This window comes from Nerophis lumbriciformis, linkage group LG07, assembly GCF_033978685.3.
Source record: "Nerophis lumbriciformis linkage group LG07, RoL_Nlum_v2.1, whole genome shotgun sequence".
NCBI classification, from domain to species: domain Eukaryota; kingdom Metazoa; phylum Chordata; class Actinopteri; order Syngnathiformes; family Syngnathidae; genus Nerophis; species Nerophis lumbriciformis.
Window position 1 is genome coordinate 48,500,001 of NC_084554.2, and position 22,500 is coordinate 48,522,500.

The following is a 22,500-nucleotide window of genomic DNA, read 5'->3' on the forward strand; positions in this document are numbered from 1 at the left end:
TCTATTCTATTCTATTCTATAAATCACTAAGCTTTAGAATTTTGTTGTGAGAATCTCCTTCCGCTTCTGTGGAAACGCTTCCCGCCCACACTGCTTGGTGCCTCGTCTGAGCTGCTGTGACGTAGATTACCATAGTAACTAATTAGATTACCATAGTAACTAATTAGATTACCATAGTAACTAATTAGATTACCATAGTAACTGGTATATCATCCAGAAGCGCAGATTCCAAGCATTGAAATACTTAGTAAAGTTGAAGACTTACGGTCATTAGAAAACATCACTGCACATCATAATGGCAGCTACACTCCATCCATCCATCCATCTTCTTCCGCTTATCCGAGGTCGGGTCGCGGGGGCAGCAGCCTAAGCAGGGAAGCCCAGACTTCCCTCTCCCCAGCCACTTCGTCCAGCTCCTCCTGTGGGATCCCGAGGCGTTCCCAGGCCAGCCGGGGGACATAGTCTTCCCAACGTGTCCTGGGTCTTCCCCGCGGCCTCCTACCGGTCGGACGTGCCCTAAACACCTCCCTAGGGAGGCGTTCGGGTGGCATCCTGACCAGATGCCCGAACCACCTCATCTGGCTCCTCTCGATGTGGAGGAGCAGCGGCTTTACTTTGATCTCCTCCCGGATGGCAGAGCTTCTCACCCTATCTCTAAGGGAGAGCCCCGCCACCCGGCGGAGGAAACTCATTTCGGCCGCTTGTACCCGTGATCTTGTCCTTTCGGTCATAACCCAAAGCTCATGACCATAGGTGAGGATGGGAACGTAGATCGACCGGTAAATTGAGAGCTTTGCCTTCCGGCTCAGCTCCTTCTTCACCACAACGGATCGATACAGCGTCCGCATTACTGAAGACGCCGCACCGATCCGCCTGTCGATCTCACGATCCACTCTTCCCCCACTCGTGAACAAGACTCCGAGGTACTTGAACTCCTCCACTTGGGGCAAAATCTCCTTCCCAACCCGGAGATGGCACTCCACCCTTTTCCGGGCGAGAACCATGGACTCGGACATGGAGGTGCTGATTCTCATCCCAGTCGCTTCACACTCGGCTGCGAACTGATCCAGTGAGAGCTGAAGATCCTGGCCAGATGAAGCCATCAGGACCACATCATCTACAAAAAGCAGAGACCTAATCCTGCAGCCACCAAACCAGATCCCCTCAACGCCTTGACTGCGCCTAGAAATTCTGTCCATAAAAGTTATGAACAGAATCGGTGACAAAGGGCAGCCTTGGCGGAGTCCAACCCTCACTGGAAACGTGTCCGACTTACTGCCGGCAATGCGGACCAAGCTCTGGCACTGAGCATACAGGGAGCGGACCGCCACAATCAGACAGTCCGATACCCCATACTCTCTGAGCACTCCCCACAGGACTTCCCGAGGGACACGGTCGAATGCCTTCTCCAAGTCCACAAAACACATTTAGACTGGTTGGGCAAACTCCCATGCACCCTCAAGGACCCTGCCGAGAGTATAGAGCTGGTCCACAGTTCCACGACCAGGACGAAAACCACACTGTTCCTCCTGAATCCGAGGTTCGACTCTCCGGCGTAGCCTTCTCTCCAGTACACCTGAATAGACCTTACCAGGAAGGCTGAGGAGTGTGATCCCACGATAGTTAGAACACACCCTCCGGTTCCCCTTCTTAAAGAGAGGAACCACCACCCCGGTCTGCCAATCCAGAGGCACCGCCCCCGATGTCCACGCGATGCTGCAGAGTCTTGTCAACCAAGACAGCCCCACAGCATCCAGAGCCTTAAGGAACTCTGGGCGGATCTCATCCACCCCCGGGGCCTTGCCACCGAGGAGCTTTTTAACTACCTCAGCAACCTCAGCCCCAGAAATAGGAGCTACACTTTACATCTTAAAGATCTAAAAAAATTATTTGGGAATGTCCGGCGGGCCAGATTGAAAAGCTCAACGGGCCGCATGTGGCCCCCGGGCCTTAATTTGCCCAGGCCTGCTCTAAAACGTCCAAAAAAAGGGCGCCAGGTGTGGGGAAGTTCACAGAAAAATGACGTTCAGTTTTGCGCACCGCCGTCCAAAGGAAGCTGCTGACTGCTAAGCTAACACTGTAGCAATAAACGACCCGAAGCGACGTTCCTCTTGGCCGGAATTGCGAGTGAGCTAAAAAGAAACAGTTTTATCTTTGACAGAGCAACAAGCCTGGGGGGAAAAAACTAAAAAAAAATTGGACATTTACGTTAGCATGGGGGCTAATTAGCTGCTCTGCTTTCGCTGCTATTGTGATTTTATTGTTATTATTGGTTAATCATCAAAATGAATAATTAAAAACTATCCGTTACATTATTCACACTTTAAAGTTGATTTGACACTTTTGCACAGTTTCTTGTAATTTTCAGCTACTTTTTTTTTTTTTTTTATCCTTTCCGTCTTTAGTCCAACTCTTTCGCTCTTATGTGCACTAACTCAGATGTTTATTAAAGTCTAAAAAGGAATGCAGAGGATGAAATATTTATGGAATAAATACACTTGAATATTGTCAGTTTATCCCCAAAAAAAAAAAAAAAAAAAAAAGTGGCGTCGTCTGGGCTAGCTTGGAGCTGTTAGCGTAGTTAGCGGTACTCCAGACTGTGACACAGCAGATCGTGTAGAAGATTTTAATTAGAGCACGACTTTGTGTCTTTGATTTCCACACCACGGCGGAAGAAACAGAAGTCTTTATGCATATCAGCTATCTTAGCGATGCGAGCGTGCAAAGTTAGCCGCGACAAAGAAAGTCCCATCAAGTGTGTGTATGCGCGCGCCCGCGTGTGTATTGTATGTAAATAGTGTCGATTTTGTACGGTACAAATGTGTGTGACTTGTTTTGTACACTAAAAAGACTAAAAAAGATGAAATGACACTTTTATAAGAGCTCCTATTAGCTCACGTCACACTATACAAGTGCAATAAAGTGCTTTGATTGGCTACCAGGCTCCCCCCGGTTATTTGTTGGCACGTGTCACGTGACCATTAAAAGACTCGGAATACCTTTATTGTCATTGTATGAAAACTACGAAATTGGACAGCAATCCAGCTAAGTGCTTTTAAAACAAACCTACATAAAATAGTCTTAAGACAACAACAATAATAGAACCATTTAAAATTTAAAAACATATTGCACAGTAGATCTTCATCAGAGGTAAGCAAGTGATAAAGTGGTGAGTGTTCAGGTAAGTGCAGAGTTTAGGGCAATAACAGCTCTAGGATAGAAACTGTTTTTCAGTCTATTTGTCCTTGCTTTGATGGTCTTATAGCGCCTCCCTGAGGGCAAGATTCAAGCCAGTGGTGACCTGGGTGGGATGAGTCCCTGAGGATGCTGTTTGCTCTCCTGTTGCAGTGTCTCTTATACAGGTCCTCTAGAGATGTAAGAGGACATGCAGTGATCTTCTGGGCCGCGTTTATGACCCCCTGTAATCTCTTTCTCTCTGCCACCGTGCAGCTAGAAAACCACACGGAGATGCCGTAGGTCAGTATTGACTCAACGGAGCAGCGATAGAAGGACAGGAGCAGGTTATCAGCCTGATCTACAAACCCCGTTTCCATATAAGCTGGGAAATTGTGTTAGATGTAAATATAAACGGAATACAATGATTTGCAAATCATTTTCAACCCATATTCAGTTGAATATGCTACAAGGACAACGTATTTGATGTTCAAACTGATAAACATTTTTTTTGTTGCAAATAATCATTAACTTTAGAATTTGATGCTAGCAACACGTGACAAAGAAGTTGGGAAAGGTGGTAATAAATACTGATAAAAGTTGAGGAATGCTCATCAAACACTTATTTGGAACATCCCACAGGTGAACAGGCAAATTGGGAACAGGTGGGTGCCATGATTGGGTATAAAAGTAGATACCATGAAATGCTCAGTCATTCACAAACAAGGAATGGGCGAGGGTCACCACTTTGTCAACAAATGCGTGAGCAAATTGTTGAACAGTTTAAGAAAAACCTTTCTCAACCAGCTATTGCAAGGAATTTAGGGATTTCACCATCTACGGTCCGTAATATCATCAAAGGGTTCAGAGAATCTGGAGAAATCACTGCACGTAAGCAGCTAAGCTTGTGACCTTCGATGCCTCAGGCTGTACTGCATCAACAAGCGACATCAGTGTGTAAAGGATATCACCACATGGGCTCAGGAACACTTCAGAAACCCACTGTCAGTAACTACAGTAGGTCACTACATCTGTAAGTGCAAGTTAAAACTTTCCTATGCAAGGCGAAAATCGTTTATCAACAACACCCAGAAACGCCGTCGGCTTCGCTGGGCCTGAGCTCATCTAAGATGGACTGATACAAAGTGGAAAAGTGTTCTGTGGTCTGACGAGTCCACATTTCAAACTGTTTTTGGAAACTGTGGACGTCGTGTCCTCCGGACCAAAGAGGAAAAGAACCATCCGGATTGTTATAGGCGCAAAGTGTAAAAGCCAGCATCTGTGATGGTATGGGGGTGTATTAGTGCCCAAGACATGGGTAACTTACACATCTGTGAAGGCGCCATTAATGCTGAAAGGTACATACAGGTTTTGGAGCAACATATGTTGCCATCCAAGCAACGTTACCATGGACGCCCCTGCTTATTTCAGCAAGACAATGCCAAGCCACGTGTTACATCAACGTGGCTTCATAGTAAAAGAGTGCGGGTACTAGACTGGCCTGCCTGTAGTCCAGACCTGTCTCCCATTGAAAATGTGTGGCGCATTATGAAGCCTAAAATACCACAACGGAGACCCCCGGACTGTTGAACAACTTAAGCTGTACATCAAGCAAGAATGGGAAAGAATTCCACCTGAGAAGCTTAAAAAAATGTGTCTCCTCAGTTCCCAAACGTTTACTGAGTGTTGTTAAAAGGAAAGGCCATGTAACACAGTGGTGAACATGCCCTTTCCCAACTACTTTGGCACGTGTTGCAGCCATGAAATTCTAAGTTATTTATTATGTGCAAAAAAAAAAAAGTTTGAGTTTGAACATCAAATATCTTGTCTTTGTATATTCAACTGAATATGGGTTGAAAATGATTTGCTTTTCCAGGTCATGTTGCTTGAGATGTTCACGCCCAGGAACTTGCACTCTGAGACCCTCTCCACCTCCTCTCCCATGATGTCGATGGGCTGGATGGGTAAAGTCGTCACCACCACCCGCATTGTCCGCCAGAGGCCGCTGTGCTGCCGTGTCTGGAGGCGGGGTGCGCGCTCGACACGCTCCTGCGACGGGGACGCGCACCAGTAGTGGACCTGAGTGCGTCACTCTTGGGAGTGCACACCTTTGCGCGGCTCTGGAGTGAACATTCACGGGAAAGTTACTTTTAAAAAAAACAGAACACTTGTCATGAGAACGCCTTGACTTATCTATGCATGAGACGCAGAAGAAAGCATCTGTTTGGAGGAGAAGATGAGGAAGTTCCTGCTGCTCGCCTTCCTCCTGCATGAGGTCAGTCATTGTCTCATCTTCTCATTTCATGCATGACGTCACTTTCTCATCTTCCTTCTTCCCTAATACTTTTTATCTTCTCACCAGAATGACATTTGTCTCACTCATGTGCTTAAAAAAATTCTCATTAATTGGTCCCACCTGTTAAAACATCGTCTCATCTCAAGGAATTATTTTTACGAGGACCTACTTTTTCTCACAAGTGTCATTACTCGTCTCACCTGCTGAGTTAGCACGCGTCCATGCATTAAATTACTTCGATTTTCCAAATAGTTTGGCTCTAAATGAGCCTCCTACAACTCACTGAAACACTTTAATCCGATCGTGTTCGGTTTTTTGAAAACTCGGACTAACACACCTGGACTATGCGATTGGAAACCAGGTCACTCGTATCACGCATGCGCCAGTCTCAAAGCGCGGGATACAACCCGGAAGCAGAAGCCATTCAATAAAAACAGTAACAATGGAGACTTTTTATTTGTTTCACTAATTAAAGAACAGAACATTTTCAAGTGCATAGATGGTAGGAAGAAAAAGAAACTGGGGTTTGTTTAAGAAGGCAGCGAAGGAAATGTAGAATTCGGACTCCCGAATGAGATGGAAGATAATGAAGCAGGTTTATTAAAGGGTAAGTGCACTTTTTTTTTTCAAATTTTGCCAATCGTTCACAATCAATTTGAAAGACATGATGGATTTTTCTTTTTGCATTCTAAATATTAAATACATTTGATCAAAAGTCCACTTACAATGGAGCCTATGGGTGCTTTTCAATTCTGCCTAAAAAAGCCCCTAAAAAAACATCCAACCACCTCCATTAGGGTTTGATGTACATTATGTAGGCATATATGTCACGTAGTAACATTTATAATAACATTTAATATTCACGTATTTCATACTTGCCAACCCTCCCGGATTTTCCGGGAGACTCCCGAAATTCAGCGCCTCTCCCGAAAACCTCCCGGGACAAATTTTCTCCCGAAAATCTCCCGAAATTCAGGCGGAGCTGGAGGCCACGCCCCCTCCAGCTCCATGCGGACCTGAGTGACGTGTTGACAGCCTGTTGTACATGCATATGTGACCCACCCATAATGTGTCACATTTTTGTGTTGATTTATTTAGTTTATTTTGTGGTTTGAATTAGTTTTTGGAGCTGTCATTACACATTTATCAGTATTCACATTGGTCAGTAGGGGGCAGTAGGGCGTTTCTTCCCAATTGAATGCTATCACCTGCAGACCGGAAGTGTCTTGTCATTCTGATGAGTGCGACCAGTCTGTGAACAATTGAAACGTCCTGTGTGCTTTTTCCTCATGTATAACAGGTTAGTTTTGGTGAATCAACTCACTGAATAATATCCATGTGATCTTTATAAGTTTAAGTACACATTCTGATGGTTGAGCCTAACTCTAAAGTGTTTGAGTTGTAGTTTGTATTTGTGAATGAATCCAGTGCACAGCTGCAGTAATCAATACAAAATGGCGACATGAGTGCGCAATGTTTATATAGGAACTTCTGATCCTAATTCAGACTCCCAAATTAGAGCTCCCGTTTTCTTATTGATTTTATAATGTACATTTGTATTATGTGTGTGTTCTGAAATAGTGACAGAAAATAGAACAAGGATGGACAATTCAACCCTTAACTCAACAATGAGTAGAGGAGTGTTATGTGTGTGTATATGTGTAAATAAATGAACACTGAAATTCAAGTATTTATTTTATTTATATATATATATATATATATATATATAATAAAATATATATATATATATAATAAAATATATATATATAGCTAGAATTCACTGAAAGTCAAGTATTTCTTATATATATATATATAAATATCCATCCATCCATCCATCCATCTACTTCCGCTTATCCGAGGTCGGGTCGCGGGGGCAGCAGCTTAAGCAGGGAAGCCCAGACTTTCCTCTCCCCAGCCACTTCGTCCAGCTCCTCCCGGGGGATCCCGAGGCGTTCCCAGGCCAGCCGGGAGACATAGTCTTCCCAACGTGTCCTGGGTCTTCCCCGTGGCCTCCTACCGGTTGGACGTGCCCTAAACACCTCCCGAGGGAGGCGTTCGGGTGGCATCCTGACCAGATGCCCGAACCACCTCATCTGGCTCCTCTCGATGTGGAGGAGCAGTGGCTTTACTTTGAGCTCCCCCCGGATGGCAGAGCTTCTCACCCTATCTCTAAGGGAGAGCCCCGCCACCCGGCGGAGGAAACTCATTTCGGCCGCTTGTACCCGTGATCTTGTCCTTTCGGTCATAACCCAAAGCTCATGACCATAGGTGAGGATGGGAACGTAGATCGACCGGTAAATTGAGAGCTTTGCCTTCCGGCTCAGCTCCTTCTTCACCACAACGGATCGATACAGCGTCCGCATTACTGAAGATGCCGCACCGATCCGCCTGTCGATCTCACGATCCACTTTTCCCTCACTCGTGAACAAGACTCCTAGGTACTTGAACTCCTCCACTTGGGGCAGGAGTTTATATATATATATATATATATATATATATATATATATATATATATATATATCTCTTAACCACGCCCCCACCCCCCTCCCCCCACCTCCCGAAATCGGAGGTCTCAAGGTTGGCAAGTAAGCGTATTTTGTAGTAACTTTACCTTCTTCCTCCTGCAGTCATTGTCTCATCAGCGTCCTCACTTTCTCATGTCATGCATGACGTCACTTTCTCATCATCTTCCTTCTTTCCAAGTACTTTAACATCTCAAGGAAAGTTATTTTGTAACGAGCACCTCATTGTCTCATTTGAGTCATTGTTGTTAAGATATCGTCTCCCATCTCAAGAAAACTACCATGAATTGATTAACGTGGACCCCGACTTAAACAAGTTGAAAAACTTATTGGGGTGTTACCATTGAGTGGTCAATTGTACGGAATATGTACTGTACTGTGCAATCTACTAATACAAGTTTCAATCAATCAATCAATCAATACTATTTCTCATAAGTGTCATTACTAGTCTCACCTGCTGAGTTAGCACGCGTCCATGCGCTAAATTACTTCGATTTTTCAAATAGTTTGGCTCTAAATGAGCCTCCTACAACTCACTGAAACACCTTAATCCAATCGTGTTCGGTTTTTTGAAAACTCGGACTAACACACCTGGACTATGCGATTGGAAACCAGTATCACGCATGCGCCAGTCTCAAAGCGCGGGATACAACCCAGAAGCCATTCAATAAAAACAGTAACAATTGTAATGAAGACTTGTTTATTTGTTTCACTAATTAAAAGAACAGAACATTTTCAAGTGCATAAATGGTCGACAAGAAGAAACTAAAATTTGTTTAAGAAGGCAGCTAAGGAAATGTAGATGGAGAGCAGGGGTGTAAAACTCAAATACAGAGTGGGCCAAAATTTAAAACTGAACAAAGCCGCGGGCCAAAGTTGAACAAATTAACCTTTTAATAGGGACCCAAACAAGTTTTGCATTAAATATTGAACTTATATAACTTTATAGTGACATGCAAAATCGAGTTTCAAATAATAATAATAATAATTTAAATATATCAATGGCATATCAAATACAATTTAAATAAAAATTGAATGCCTCTTTTCTATTTGCAGCCTTCTGAGGTAAATATCAACATTGACTTTTTCCACAGGCTAATAAATTAGAAAATAAAATAACAATGAATAAACCAACCATTTAGGTTGCTGAGTTTGCAACACACTGATCTAATCTGATGTGCCCAAGCCAGATACCTGCCATCTTTTCTTGGATGCTAGTTCATTAATGTCGGGGCTCAGGCTCTGAGCTGAGGCAACCTTCATTATCGAGCGAAGGTGTTCATCAGTCATTATATCTCGTAGTCCACCCGGACCACAGTCTTGGGGGCGTGCCTTAAACGTCCTCTACGAGCTGTCATCACGTCCGCTTTTCATCCATTCTAACAACGTGCCGGCCCAGTCACAAGATATGTGCGGCTTCTGTATGCACACACACGTGAATGCAACGCATACTTGATCAACAGCGATACAGGTTACACTGAGGGTGGCCGTATAAACAACTTTAACACTGTTAGAAATATACGCCACACTGTGAACCCACACCAAACAAAAATGACAAACACATTTTGGGAGAACATCCGCACCGTAACACAACATAAACACAACATAAACACAACAAAACAAATACCCAGAACCCCTTGCAGCACTAACTCTTCCAGGACGCTATAAAATACACCCCCTCTACCAAAAAGTGCGTTAACGCCAACATTGTAGGGAGGCACGGAAGAGATCACGGCGACCGAGCTGAATCACTAAATAGTTTGTCTGCGTTAGCTCTTATAATAACAATATCACTACTACTTGGTTAATATAAGGTTTCTCATAGTCATTCACATCGACGTCCCACCGGGGTGAGTTTTTCCTTGCCCTTATGTGGGCTCTGTACCGAGGATGTCGTTGTGGCTTGTGCAGCCCTTTGAGACACTTGTGATTTAGGGCTATATAAATAAACATTGATTGATTGATTGAGTCAAGTCAGGAAATGAAAATGGAGTACTGTTGGCGCTTTTTGAATGGTTATTTATCGGATTTTAAGGGCGGAAAAATGGAGCTCCCAATGTCTCCGCTCTAAGTAAACTTCTATTTAAAAGTAGAGATGTCCGATAATGGTTTTTTTTTGCCGATATTCCGATATTGTCCAACTCTTAATTACCGATATCGATATCTACCGATATATACAGTTGTGGAATTAACACATTATTATGCCTACTTTTGTTGTGATGCCCCGCTGGATGCATTAAACAATATAACAAGGTTTTCCAAAATAAATCAACTCAAGTTATGGAAAAAAGTGCCAACATGGCACTGCCATATTTATTATTGAAGTCACAAAGTGCATTATTTTTTTTAACATGCCTCAAAACAGCATCTTGGAATTTTGGACATGCTCTCCCTGAGAGAGCATGAGGAGGTTGGGGTAGAGGGGGGTGTATATTGTAGCGTCCCGGAAGAGTTAGTGCTGCAAGGGGTTCTGGGTATTTGTTCTGTTGTGTTTATGTTGTATTACAGTGCGGATGTTCTCCCGAAATGTGTTTGTCATTCTTGTTTGGTGTGGGTTCACAGTGTGGCGCATATTTGTAGCAGTGTTAAAGTTGTTTATACGGCCACCCTCAGTGTGACCTGTATGGCTGTTGACCAAGTATGCTTTGCTTTAACTTGTGTGTATGAAAAGCCGTAGATATTATGTGACTGGGCCGGCACGTAAAGGCAGTGCCTTTAAGGTTTATTGGTGCTCTGTACTTCTCCCTACGTCCGTGTACACAGCAGCGTTTTAAAAAGTCATACATTTTACTTTTTGAAACCGATATCGATAATTTCCGATATTACATTTTAAAGCATTTATCGGCCGATAATATCGGACATCTCAAGTTAGAATGCATTAAAAAAAACAATCATAAACCTCCTTTTGAGGGGGGGGCGTGAAAATTATTTAGTCTCCAAAAGAATTTAACGGAGCAAGTTCCAAACAGCTCGTTAAATGCAGTGCTTCTTAAATAGTGGGGGCGAGCCAATGGTGTAATAGCATCTTTAGTGTTAGTAAAAAAAACTATATTGAAAAATACAGATGAAAGAGAAAAATCTTCAGGGGGGGTCGTGAAAAACATTCCATCCCTTGGGGGGGCCTGACAGAAAATAATTGGTAAGCGCTGCGTTAAAGCAATGTTAGTGCTTCTAGTTAATGTTTGCTCCACTTTATCTTCACGCTGGCTGCTAAAACTTTATCATTTCAAGTGTCCACCAACCTACTGTTTACACACGCACACACACACACACACATGAATGGTGTGTTAAACACACTGACAGGCCTTCACTGTTGTCGAGTGTTGGTGTAAACACACACTGAAAGTTGACGTACTAACAAAAAAAATGCATAGATTTCTTGCAAGAATCAATTCATTTATTTATGTGATAAAAGTGTAACATCTGCTGCATCTCCAATGTGACTTTTTATTGTGAAACCTGGAAGAACACACACATACACACACACACACACACACACACACACACACATGAACTTTAGTCCACAAAGCTGCGTTTATCAAAGTGAACTTTTGACTGTAGCAGGCGTCCATGTCTTTCTGGCCGGGAGGTGAAAACGTCACTTTCCAAATATTTATTTCCTCCCGTCGCCGACAGGCTGATGGAAGGTTTCCTCACTGCCACTTCGCCTGGGAGATGAAGCGAGCCAGCGACGAGTGTCACGCTCGCCTGCAGAGGCCCACAGCGCCCCCCTCAGGTGCACCTGGCCATCACCTGTTACAGTCAAATGATACCAGTAACAATAATAATTGTCCTCTGTGACGCTACAGGATGTGACGGCGAGTGGGACAACGTTTCGTGTTGGGACAGCGCGGCGGTGGGCGAAGTGGTGACCCTCCCCTGCCCGTCACCTCTCCTGCACTTGTTTGGAAAGAACGGCAAGTCAGAACGCACCCACGAGCAATGTTCCCTCTAATGTTTCATGTGTGTGAGCAAAGGCAAAAACTCCCTGAGCATTGAGTGGAGCCCATGTGAGCAACATCAGACGTGCACACACCAGCAGCACACCTGTCCCAAACCTGACTAAATAACAAGTTAAATCTCCATCCATCCATCCATTTTCTACCGCTTGTCCCTTTCGGGGTCGCGGGGGGTGCTGGAGCCTATCTCAGCTGCATTCGGGCGGAAGGCGGGGTACACCCTGGACAAGTCGCCACCTCATCGCAGGGCCAACACAGATAGACAGACAACATTCTTTTATTATTATAATCAAATGACAGCAGTCATTTCCATGAGGTTATTTTCTAATATAAGTGTTTAGGCCCACTTACAATGACAATAACAAAAAATATTGTTTTTCATGAACTGTGTACTTGTATTGTTTGTCTGGATGGAGGTCCTGCTTTGGAAATAATTTGTACCCCTTTCAGACGTTGCATTTAGTTCCCATTAAAACATTCACATGTTGCACAATGAGATGTAAGCAGGGGATCATGTGTACATTCCTGCAACTTCCTGTTTGTAACAAATATATTTTTATTAGTATTTATTAGGGATGTCCGATAATGGCTTTTTGCCGATATTCCGATATTGTTCAACACTTTAATTACCGATACCGATATCAACCGATACCGATATATGCAGTCGTGGAATTAACACATTATTATGCCTAATTTGGACAACCAGGTATGGTGAAGATAAGGTACTTTTTAATTTTTTTTATAAAATAAGATAAATAAATTAAAAACATTTTCTTGAATAAAAAAGAAAGTAAAACAATATAAAAACAGTTACATAGAAACTAGTAATTAATGAAAATGAGTAAAATTAACTGTTAAAGGTTAGTACTATTAGTGGACCAGCATCACGCACAATCATGTGTGCTTACGGACTGTATCCCTTGCAGACTGTATTGATATATATTGATATATAATGTAGGAACCACAATATTAATAACAGAAAGAAACAACCCTTTTGTGTGAATGAGGGGGAGGGAGGTTTTTTGGGTTGGTGCACTAATTGTAAGTGTATCTTGTGTTTTTATGTTGATTTAATATTTGCTTTAAAAAATAATAATAAAAACGATACCGATAATAAAAAAACGATACCGATAATTTCCGATATCACATTTTAACGCATTTATCGGCCGATAATATCAGCAGGCCGATATTATCGGACATCTGTAGTATTTATTTAATATACTAACAGCATTTCATAATTAATATTTATAAATTAAGATTCTAATAAATGACACTAGAATAAGCACACATTTGATTGGTAAATCATAGTGTAACGACCTGGAATGACACTTTATGTGTGATGTTGGAGTTGTCCGACTTTTTGTGTGGCTGTAAACACATCACTGGCTAAGTGCCATATGTGCAAGTGTTGGCGCAAGTGAGAAAGAGCGAGCGGCTGCTGTTGATATAACAAAGTTGCTTTTGGTCTGGTTTGTACTGCAGAAAATAACCACTTTTGCTAGATATAATTTTTTTTACTAATGTTTTGGTAATGTGTTTATGGCCGACAAAGAGTTTTGCTCAGTAAAGTGATGGTTGGAATTCATGTCCTCAAAGCGTCTCAACAGACGTTACAATATTTGAACAATGATGACAAAACAGTTTTCTCTGTCGTGTCCTTGTGTCGAAAATTGTTATGCGCTTATTTATTTTTTTTTGATTTTGTGCGTGGCATCAATTTGCCTTGCGCAGAGGACGCTTGAGCAGTGCACAATTGCACAGGCGCGCACCTTAGAGGGAACGTTGCACACGAGTGTTCCTTGGTTAGCTGGGAGCTAGCTAGCTGCTGTTAGCAGCTCGTCATTAAAGGGGAACATTATCACCAGACCTATGTAAGCGTCAATATATACCTTGATGTTGCAGAAAAAAGACCATATATTTTTTTAACCGATTTCCGAACTCTAAATGGGTGAATTTTGGCGAATTAAACGCCTTTCTATTATTCGCTCTCGGAGCGATGACGTCACAACGTGACGTCACATCGGGAAGCAATCCGCCATTTTCTCAAACACCGAGTCAAATCAGCTGTCGGAGGGTGTAACAACACGAACAGGGACGGATTCAAGTTGCACCAGTGGCCCAAAGATGCGAAAGTGGCAAGAAATTGGACGTTTGTTCCGCACACTTTACCGACGAAAGCTATGCTACGACAGAGATGGCAAGAATGTGTGGATATCCTGCGACACTCAAAGCAGATGCATTTCCAACGATAAAGTCAAAGAAATCTGCCGCCAGACCCCCATTGAATCTGCCGGAGTGTGTGTGCAATTCAGGGACAAAGGACCTCGGTAGCACGGCAAGCAATGGTGGCAGTTTGTTCCCACAGACGAGCGAGCTAAACCCCCTGGATGTCTTGGCTCACACCGTCCCTTATGCCACCGAAGATGATCAAGAGAAGAATATCTACCCTAGCTTCCCTGGCCTGCTGACATCAACTCCAAAACTGGACAGATCAGCTTTCAGGAAAAGAGAGCGGATGAGGGTATGTCTACAGAATATATTAATTGATGAAAATTGGGCTGTCTGCACTCTCAAAGCGCATGTTGTTGCCAAATGTATTTCATATGCTGTAAACCTAGTTCATAGTTGTTAGTTTCCTTTAATGCCAAACAAACACATACCAATCGTTGGTTAGAAGGCGATCGCCGAATTCGTCCTCGCTTTCTCCCGTGTCGCTGGCTGTCGTGTCGGTTTCGCTTGCATACGGTTCAAACCGATATGGCTCAATAGCTTCAGTTTCTTCCTCAATTTCGTTTTCGCTACCTGCCTCCACACTACAACCATCCGTTTCAATACATTCGTAATCTGTTGAATCGCTTAAGCCGCTGAAATCCGAGTCTGAATCCGAGCTAATGTCGCTATAGCTTGCTGTTCTATGCACCATGTTTGTTTGTATTGGCTTCACTATGTGACGTCACAGGAAAATGGACGGGTGTTTATAACGATGGTTAAAATCAGGCACTTTGAAGCTTTTTTTAGGGATATTGCGTGATGGGTAAAATTTTGAAAAAAACTTCGAAAAATAAAATAAGCCACTGGGAACTGATTTTTAATGGTTTTAACCCTTCTGAAATTGTGATAATGTTCCCCTTTAAGTGTTAGCTTCCTGACTGCAAAATTGCCTCACAGTGCAGCCGGAACGTATCCACTTTTGCCCCATTTTGTTATGTTACATCCTTATTTCCAAATGGAATAAATTCATGTTTGTCCTCAAAATTCTACACACAATACCCCATAATGACAATGTGAACGTTTTTTTTTTTAATTTTCTTTAGCGAATGTATAAAAACGGTTCGCAGCCGAGTGTGAAGCGACTGGGATGAGAATCAGCACCTCCAAGTCCGAGTCCATGGTTCTCGCCCGGAAAAGGGTGGAGTGCCATCTCCGGGTTGGGGAGGAGACCCTGCCCCAAGTGGAGGAGTTCAAGTACCTCAGAGTCTTGTTCACGAGTGAGGGAAGAGTGGATCGTGAGATCGACAGGCGGATCGGTGCGGTGTCTTCAGTAATGTATCGATCCGTTGTGGTGAAGAAGGAGCTGAGCCGGAAGGCAAAGCTCTCAATTTACCGGTCGATCTACGTTCCCATCCTCACCTATGGTCATGAGCTTTGGGTTATGACCGAAAGGACAAGATCACGGGTACAAGCGGCCGAAAGGAGTTTCCTCCGCCGGGTGGTGGGTCTCTCCCTTAGAGATAGGGTGAGAAGCTCTGTCATCCGGGGGGAGCTCAAAGTAAAGCCGCTGCTCCTCCACATGGAGAGGAGCCAGATGAGGTGGTTCGGGCATCTGGTCAGGATGCCACCCGAACGCCTCCCTCGGGAGGTGTTTAGGGCACGTCCGACCGGTAGGAGGCCGCGGGGTAGACCCAGGACACGTTTGGAAGACTATGTCTCCCGGCTGGCCTGGGAATGCCTCGGGGTCCCACAGGAGGAGCTGAACGAAGTGGCTGGGGAGAGGGAAGTCTGGGCTTCCCTGCTTAGGCTGCTGCCCCCGCGACCCGACCTCGGATAAGCGGAAGAAGATGGATGGATGGATGGAATGTATAAAAACAAAAAAATGACATGTACATAAATATTAACCGCATTTTCTCATGACTTTGTTGATGCACCTTTGGCAGCAATTACAGCCTCAAGTATCTTTGAATACGATGCCACAAGCTTGGCACACCTATCTTCGGGCAGTTTCGCCCATTCTTCATCGGATCGGATGGGCAGCGATGGTTTTCACACAGTATGTCTCTGTACATTGCTGCATTCATATTTCCCTCTATCCTGACTAGTCTCACAGTTCCTGCCGCGGTAGCGGGGGGTGTATATTGTAGCGTCCCGGAAGAGTTAGCGCTGCAAGGCGTTCTGGGTATTTGTTCTGTTGTGTTACGGTGCGGATGTTCTCCCGGAATGTGTTTGTCATTCTTGTTTGGTGTGGGTTCACAGTGTGGCGCATATTTGTAACAGTGTTAAAGTTGTTTATACGGCCACCCTCAGTGTGACCTGTATGGCTGTTGATCAAGTATGCATTGCATTCACTTGTGTGTGTGTGTAAAAGCCGCATATATTATGTGACTACACGCTGTTTGTAAGGAGGAATAGCAAACGTGACGACAGGTTGTAGAGGACGCTAAAGGCAGTGCCTTTAAAGCACGCCCCCAATATTGTCGTACGGGTGGAAATCTGGAGAAATTCAGGAGAATGGTTGCCCCGGGAGATTTTCGGGAGGGGCACTGAAATTCGGGAGTCTCCCGGGAAAATCGGGAGGGTTGGCAAGTATGTTGATATATGACATCTACTATGTTGCACCAGTGATTTTTTAAATGTATAAAGTACATAATAGCACTTCTAGAGTGCAGAAAGAGTTGGCATTAAATTCACACACAAAATGGCCACAGTAGAGATTTTAAAAGAGCTTTTAAATTGTCCAAATTTCAGTATCAAGGCACATTTTTGAACAACACATTTGACTAAAACCGGGGGTCACAGGTCGTCTCAGCTCGAGTGGGGCACGGCCAGCTTGCGGCCGCAGTCTGGGAATAAATCAAGTTGTTTACAAAAGCACGTTCAGCGAGCACGCTCTGCCAACGCTGAGGCTTCCGATAAAGCACGAGCAGCGGCCAGATGTAAATATTTGCCTAGCTTGATGCTAGCCAGCTAGCTAACCTCAGGCAAAAAAAGAAAAGTGTCACTCTTGACTCCGTTGCTCTAAAGCAGTGATTTTCAACCACTGTGCCGCGTAGTGTGCCGTGAGATGTTGTCTGGTGTGCCGTGGGAGATTATGCAACTTCACCTAATTGGTCCAAAAAATATTTTTTGCAAATCAATAATCATAACAATGTGGCGTTGTCTAGTGCCTGTGCTGTGTAGAGTAATCTTGTAATACTCCATATCAGTAATACTCTATCAGTAATACTCCACATCATTAATACTCCACATCATTAATACTCCACATCAGTAATACTCCATATCAGTAATACTCTATCAGTAATACTCCATATCATTAATACTCCACATGAGTAATACTCCATATCAGTAATACTCCATATCAGTAATATTCCACATCAGTAATACTCCATATGAGTAATACTCCATATCAGTAATACTCTATCAGTAATACTCCACATCAGTAATACTCCACATCAGTAATACTCCATATCAGTAATACTCCTCATCAGTAATACTCCACATCAGTAATACTCCGTATCATTAATACTCCGTATCATTAATACTCCATATCATTAATACTCCATCAGTAATACTCCACATCAGTAATACTCCGTATCATTAATACTCCAAATCAGTAATACTCCACATCAGTAATACTCTATCAGTAATACTCCATATCATTAATACTCCATATCAGTAGTACTCAATATTAGTAATACTCCATATTAGTAATACTCTATATCATTAATACTCCATATCAGTAATACTCAATATTAGTAATACTCCATATTAGTAATACTCTATATCATTAATACTCCATATCAGTAATACTCCATATCATTAATACTCCATATCAGTAATACTCCATATCAGTAATACGCCATATCAGTAATATTCCACATCAGTAATACTCCATATGAGTAATACTCCATATGAGTAATACTCCATATCAGTAATACTCTATCAGTAATACTCCACATCAGTAATACTCCACATCAGTAATACTTCACATCAGTAATACTCCGTATCATTAATACTCCGTATCATTAATACTCCACATCAGTAATACTCCACATCAGTAATACTCTGTATCATTAATACTCCAAATCAGTAATACTCCACATCAGTAATACTCCACATCAGTAATACTCAAATATCAGTAGGTGGCAGCAGGTAGTTCATTGCTTTGTAGAAGTCGGAAAGCGTCGAGGATGGTTTGTTGTGATCCCAACATGCAGAGCACAGCAGGCATACTTGCCAACCCTCCCGAATTTTCCGGGAGACTCCCGAATTTCAATGCCTCTCCCGAAAATCTCCCGGGACAACCATTCGTTAACATACCAGGCACGTTCTCAGTTGGTTATTTATGCCTCATATAACGTACACTTATTCAGCCTGTTGTTCACTATTCTTTATTTATTTTAAATTGCCTTTCAAATGTCTATTCTTGGTGTTGGCTTTTATCAAATAAATTTCCCCCAAAAATGCGATTTATACTCCAGTGCGACTTATATATGTTTTTTTCCTTCTTTATTGTGCATTTTCGGCCGGTGCGACTTATACTCCGGAGCGACTTATACTCCGAAAAATACGGTAAAACACTACACACAGGCAACAACAACAAATTCAAAATTAAAGCTGCAGGCAGCGATGGACGGGACCGACTTTGAGGGCTCATAAAATCCAAACCGGAGCAGTAATTAAAACTCTTTCATCAACTTTTAATCAGAAGGGTTCAATCTCTCTCCTGTGCTAATTTGAAGCCGACACGACAAACGCGCTCAGAGGAGATAATGTTTGAAAAAAGGTGACTGTTTTTACTCAACTTTTGTTTTGAAGGGGGAATTGCAAACTTCCTGTTGATTTTTGCTGGGGGTTGTCAGTGTATGAAATATAGGTCTAAGTGAGACCTACATAGAGGTTTTTGTTTCATGTCTCTACGACATTCCTACTGGGAGTTACAGGCAGTTTTGTCTGTGTTTTCTTCCTAGGGGGCGCTAGAGCGCAATTTTGAGTTTTGGGGTTTGGTTTTTTGATTAGATAGAAATTTTTGTCAGTCCTGATGTGTGTGTCCCCCCCGCAGGGAACCTGAGCAGGAAGTGCACACAGGAAGGTTGGTCGGACGTCTACCCCGTCATCGCCGTGGCCTGCTCGTCCAACACCACGGAGGACCAACCTGACCAGGTGAGCTGGTTTGTTGCCATGACGACCCCGCGCCATGTTTAAAACGCACTTGTGAGGTATGGGACATTTTTAGCGCTAGCCTTGATTCCAACATGGCCCCCGGGTAAAGCGCTCACTTCCTGTATGGCTGTGAAGGATGGTCGCCTGAGTAAACAGCGAGACGCTAATGTAGGTCGGAGGTTTCTATGATGTCAACAAATACATTCTTACGCCATGTTGGATCACATGATGAATTGACACACACACACACACACACACACACACACACACACACACACACACACACACAGCTGGCATGTGAGCTTCTCCAGATCCATCAGGTGTGTGTGTGTGTGTGAGTGAGATTTCAGCTTCTGTTTGCTTCCTGCTGTGAGGTTTTCCATCTGGAACGTGTTTAGTTGGGGCCAGGCGCCCACTGGCTCTGCTTTAAGGTGCAGAGTGGGATGCCGACCACCATCTTTGTGCCAGGCGCTGGTCACATGATCGCATTTAAAAAGACAGCGTCATAACGAGACAACATGAAGATCAATTTCAGTCACGAACATCCTCAAGTGCATCACTCCAGATGAGATAGAGTCGTGTGTGTGTGTAAAAAAGATAGGACTCAGATGCAGAGTAGGGAACTTAGACAGGCTTTTATTTTGACAGCTTCCTTTTCACCTCCAAAGTCAAGGATTACAATATCTATTTTAACCAAAAACTAATCGGCAAAAAAGGTTCCGAAAAAAAATAGGAACAACCAAAAATCACTCCGAACGGAGGAAAACACAAAAGCAAAGACGAACTATAATTGACGCCGTATATGCTATAAAATGTATAAACAAAAAACGCTCCAACAGGAGGAAGAAACAACAGCTATGAAAAATTCTACACTATCTAATCTAATAAAGTTTTAACAAAAATTGTCACTCAAAAATGTGAGGAAAGAATGAAAAATAACTGAAACTCACCACTTCGGCTGAATAAACTAAATAACAAAAAATCACTCTGCTGAGGAGGAAGAAAGGAAAACTCAAAATAGCAACGAAGGGATTCAGGATCAAAGAACATAAGCACAAGACAAGGCATGGACATGGGCATGGATGCTAGAGAGCACGAATAAACGAAACAATCTGGCACAGAACAAAGGGAGGAGTGAGCTTATAAGACACATGAGGGTAATAGGGAACAGGTGGAAACAATCAGGGAACCGGGATGACGTCAGACTGATGACACAAAAGGAAGGGCAAGTGACCTGAAACGAGAGGAGAGTTACTTTTCAAACTAAAACATGCACATCACAAGACAGAAAAACCCAAGACAAGACATCCCTCACCGCGGTGTGACAAATGCTTACTTAATGGGGACATGGCTCTGTTTACACAGTCACCTTTAGGGGATCTCTGACGGTATGGGGACAAAAAAACAGGTCCCCTAAAGCAGTGGTCCCCAACCACCGGGCCTCGGACCGATTGGTACCGGTGCCGCACAAGAAATAAAATAAAAATAAATGAATTTTGTTTTTATTAAATCAACATAAAAAACACAATATATACATTATATATCAATATAGATCAATACATTCTGCAGGGATATAGTCCGTAAGCACACATGATTGTATTTCTTTATGAAAAAAAAAAAAAAAAAGGTTAGGGACCACAGCCCTAAGGGGAAACCTTTTTAAATGATAGTCAGATCCATTCTGAAGATGCCTAAGTGATTTTTAAGCTTTGGCCCATTGAACATGTTTACTGGTTAGTTTTGAGTGTGAGACATTTGCACAGCAGCCCCCTCATCGGGCTGTAACTGGTATTGCACTCGCTGCTCTGCTCACACTTCTTCCATGTATAGTTAATCACTTCCACCTGGTCCCCATAACGAAGGTGAGTATGGTAGTTGGAGTTGCAGACAACTTCATTACTGCTAAATAGCAGTTTTCAGTAATGTCACAGAAGATGCAGGATTTGCTTTAACATTTGAGTGGTGAAACTTCCTGTAAGAGGACAGCTGTAGTGCTGTATTCTGACCATCATGTCATATTTCATTAGAATTTTTTTTTCTAAATGGTCCTCAGTCAATGTTCCCTCTAATTTTTCACGTGTGTGAGCAAACACACAAACACTCTGAGCATTCAGTGGAATACAGACGTACACACTGAGGTCATACCAGCAGCACATTTGTCTCAAACCTGACATAACAATTTAAATGTTTTATTATTATAATCAAGTTACTAGTCAATTTCAAGAGATTATTTTCTAATTTTTGTGATTTGGCCCACTAAGATATTGTTTTTTTTTAATCAGCTATGCACTATAGTATTTTATGCCTGGGTGGGGGTCCTGCTTTGGAAAGATTGTGTACCCTTTTCAGAGATCACATTTAGTTCCCCTTAAAACATTCACATGTTGCATGAGATGAAGTGTTTATTAACTTTCTGTCCGTAAAATAAATATTTTTATTAGCAACTATGTAGTCCTGTACCATCATTTCATGATTAATATCCAAAAAATTACATTCTTAACAAATGACAGTAGAATAAACACACATCTGATTGAGGAGTCATAGTAAAACGACCTGAAATTTACACTTTACGTGTAGTGTTGGAGTTGTCCAACTTTTTGTGTGGCCATAAACGCACCAGTGGCTAATTGCTATAGTGTATGTGTTGGTGCAGGTGAGAGAGAGAGCAAGCAGATATAACAGATGACAAAGAGTTGCTTTTGGCTTGGTTTGTACGGTAGACAACGACCAGTTTTGCTAGATAAAAGTATTTTACACATTGTTTTGCTGTGGTTATGGCCGACAAATAAAGGGACCGATGGAATTCCTGTCCTCCTTTAAGTGTCTCCACAGACGTTACAATAATTTAAGTGTTGACAAACATTGTTTTATCTGTGGTGGCCGCCTTTCGTCACCTGTTACTCACAGTTGCATTGCAAAATCATACAAAACAAACTATTTTTGTTTGTTTTGTTTGCATCTCTGCGCTGCTGACCCGTCTCCGCTCGGGATGGTTTCCTGCTGACCCCACTATGGACTGGACTCTTACTATTATGTTGGATCCACTATGGACTGGACTTTCACTATTATGTTAGATCCACTATGGACTGGACTCTCACTATTATGTCAGACCCACTCGACATCCATTGCATTCGGTCTCCCCTAGAGGGGGCGGGGGGGTTACCCACATATG

The 22,500-nt window shown here is 42.9% G+C and overlaps 2 protein-coding genes across 4 annotated transcripts in view; both read left to right on the forward strand.

Annotated features, from left to right (window-relative positions):
- Positions 1-577, forward strand: part of LOC133609392 (disco-interacting protein 2 homolog C-like) — a 78,761-nt gene extending 78,184 nt beyond the window's left edge. For both annotated transcript variants that reach the window (XM_061964944.1, XM_061964945.1), the window contains exon 37: positions 1-577. This exon is cut by the window's left edge and continues 1,157 nt beyond it. The gene's annotated coding sequence lies outside the window, so the exon portion shown is untranslated.
- A 4,679-nt stretch (positions 578-5,256) lies between these two features.
- LOC133609197 (vasoactive intestinal polypeptide receptor 2-like) overlaps positions 5,257-22,500 on the forward strand; it is a 31,825-nt gene continuing 14,581 nt past the window's right edge. Inside the window, exons 1-4 of one of the 2 annotated variants that reach the window (XM_061964703.1) lie at positions 5,257-5,449; positions 11,629-11,728; positions 11,802-11,909; positions 19,228-19,328. In XM_061964703.1, coding sequence (XP_061820687.1) covers positions 5,411-5,449; positions 11,629-11,728; positions 11,802-11,909; positions 19,228-19,328 — 348 coding nt within the window. In that variant the 5' untranslated portion in view covers positions 5,257-5,410. Of the gene's footprint in view, positions 5,450-5,947; positions 6,078-11,628; positions 11,729-11,801; positions 11,910-19,227; positions 19,329-22,500 lie in introns of those variants that run through there. The other variant, XM_061964704.1, reaches the window with a different exon arrangement.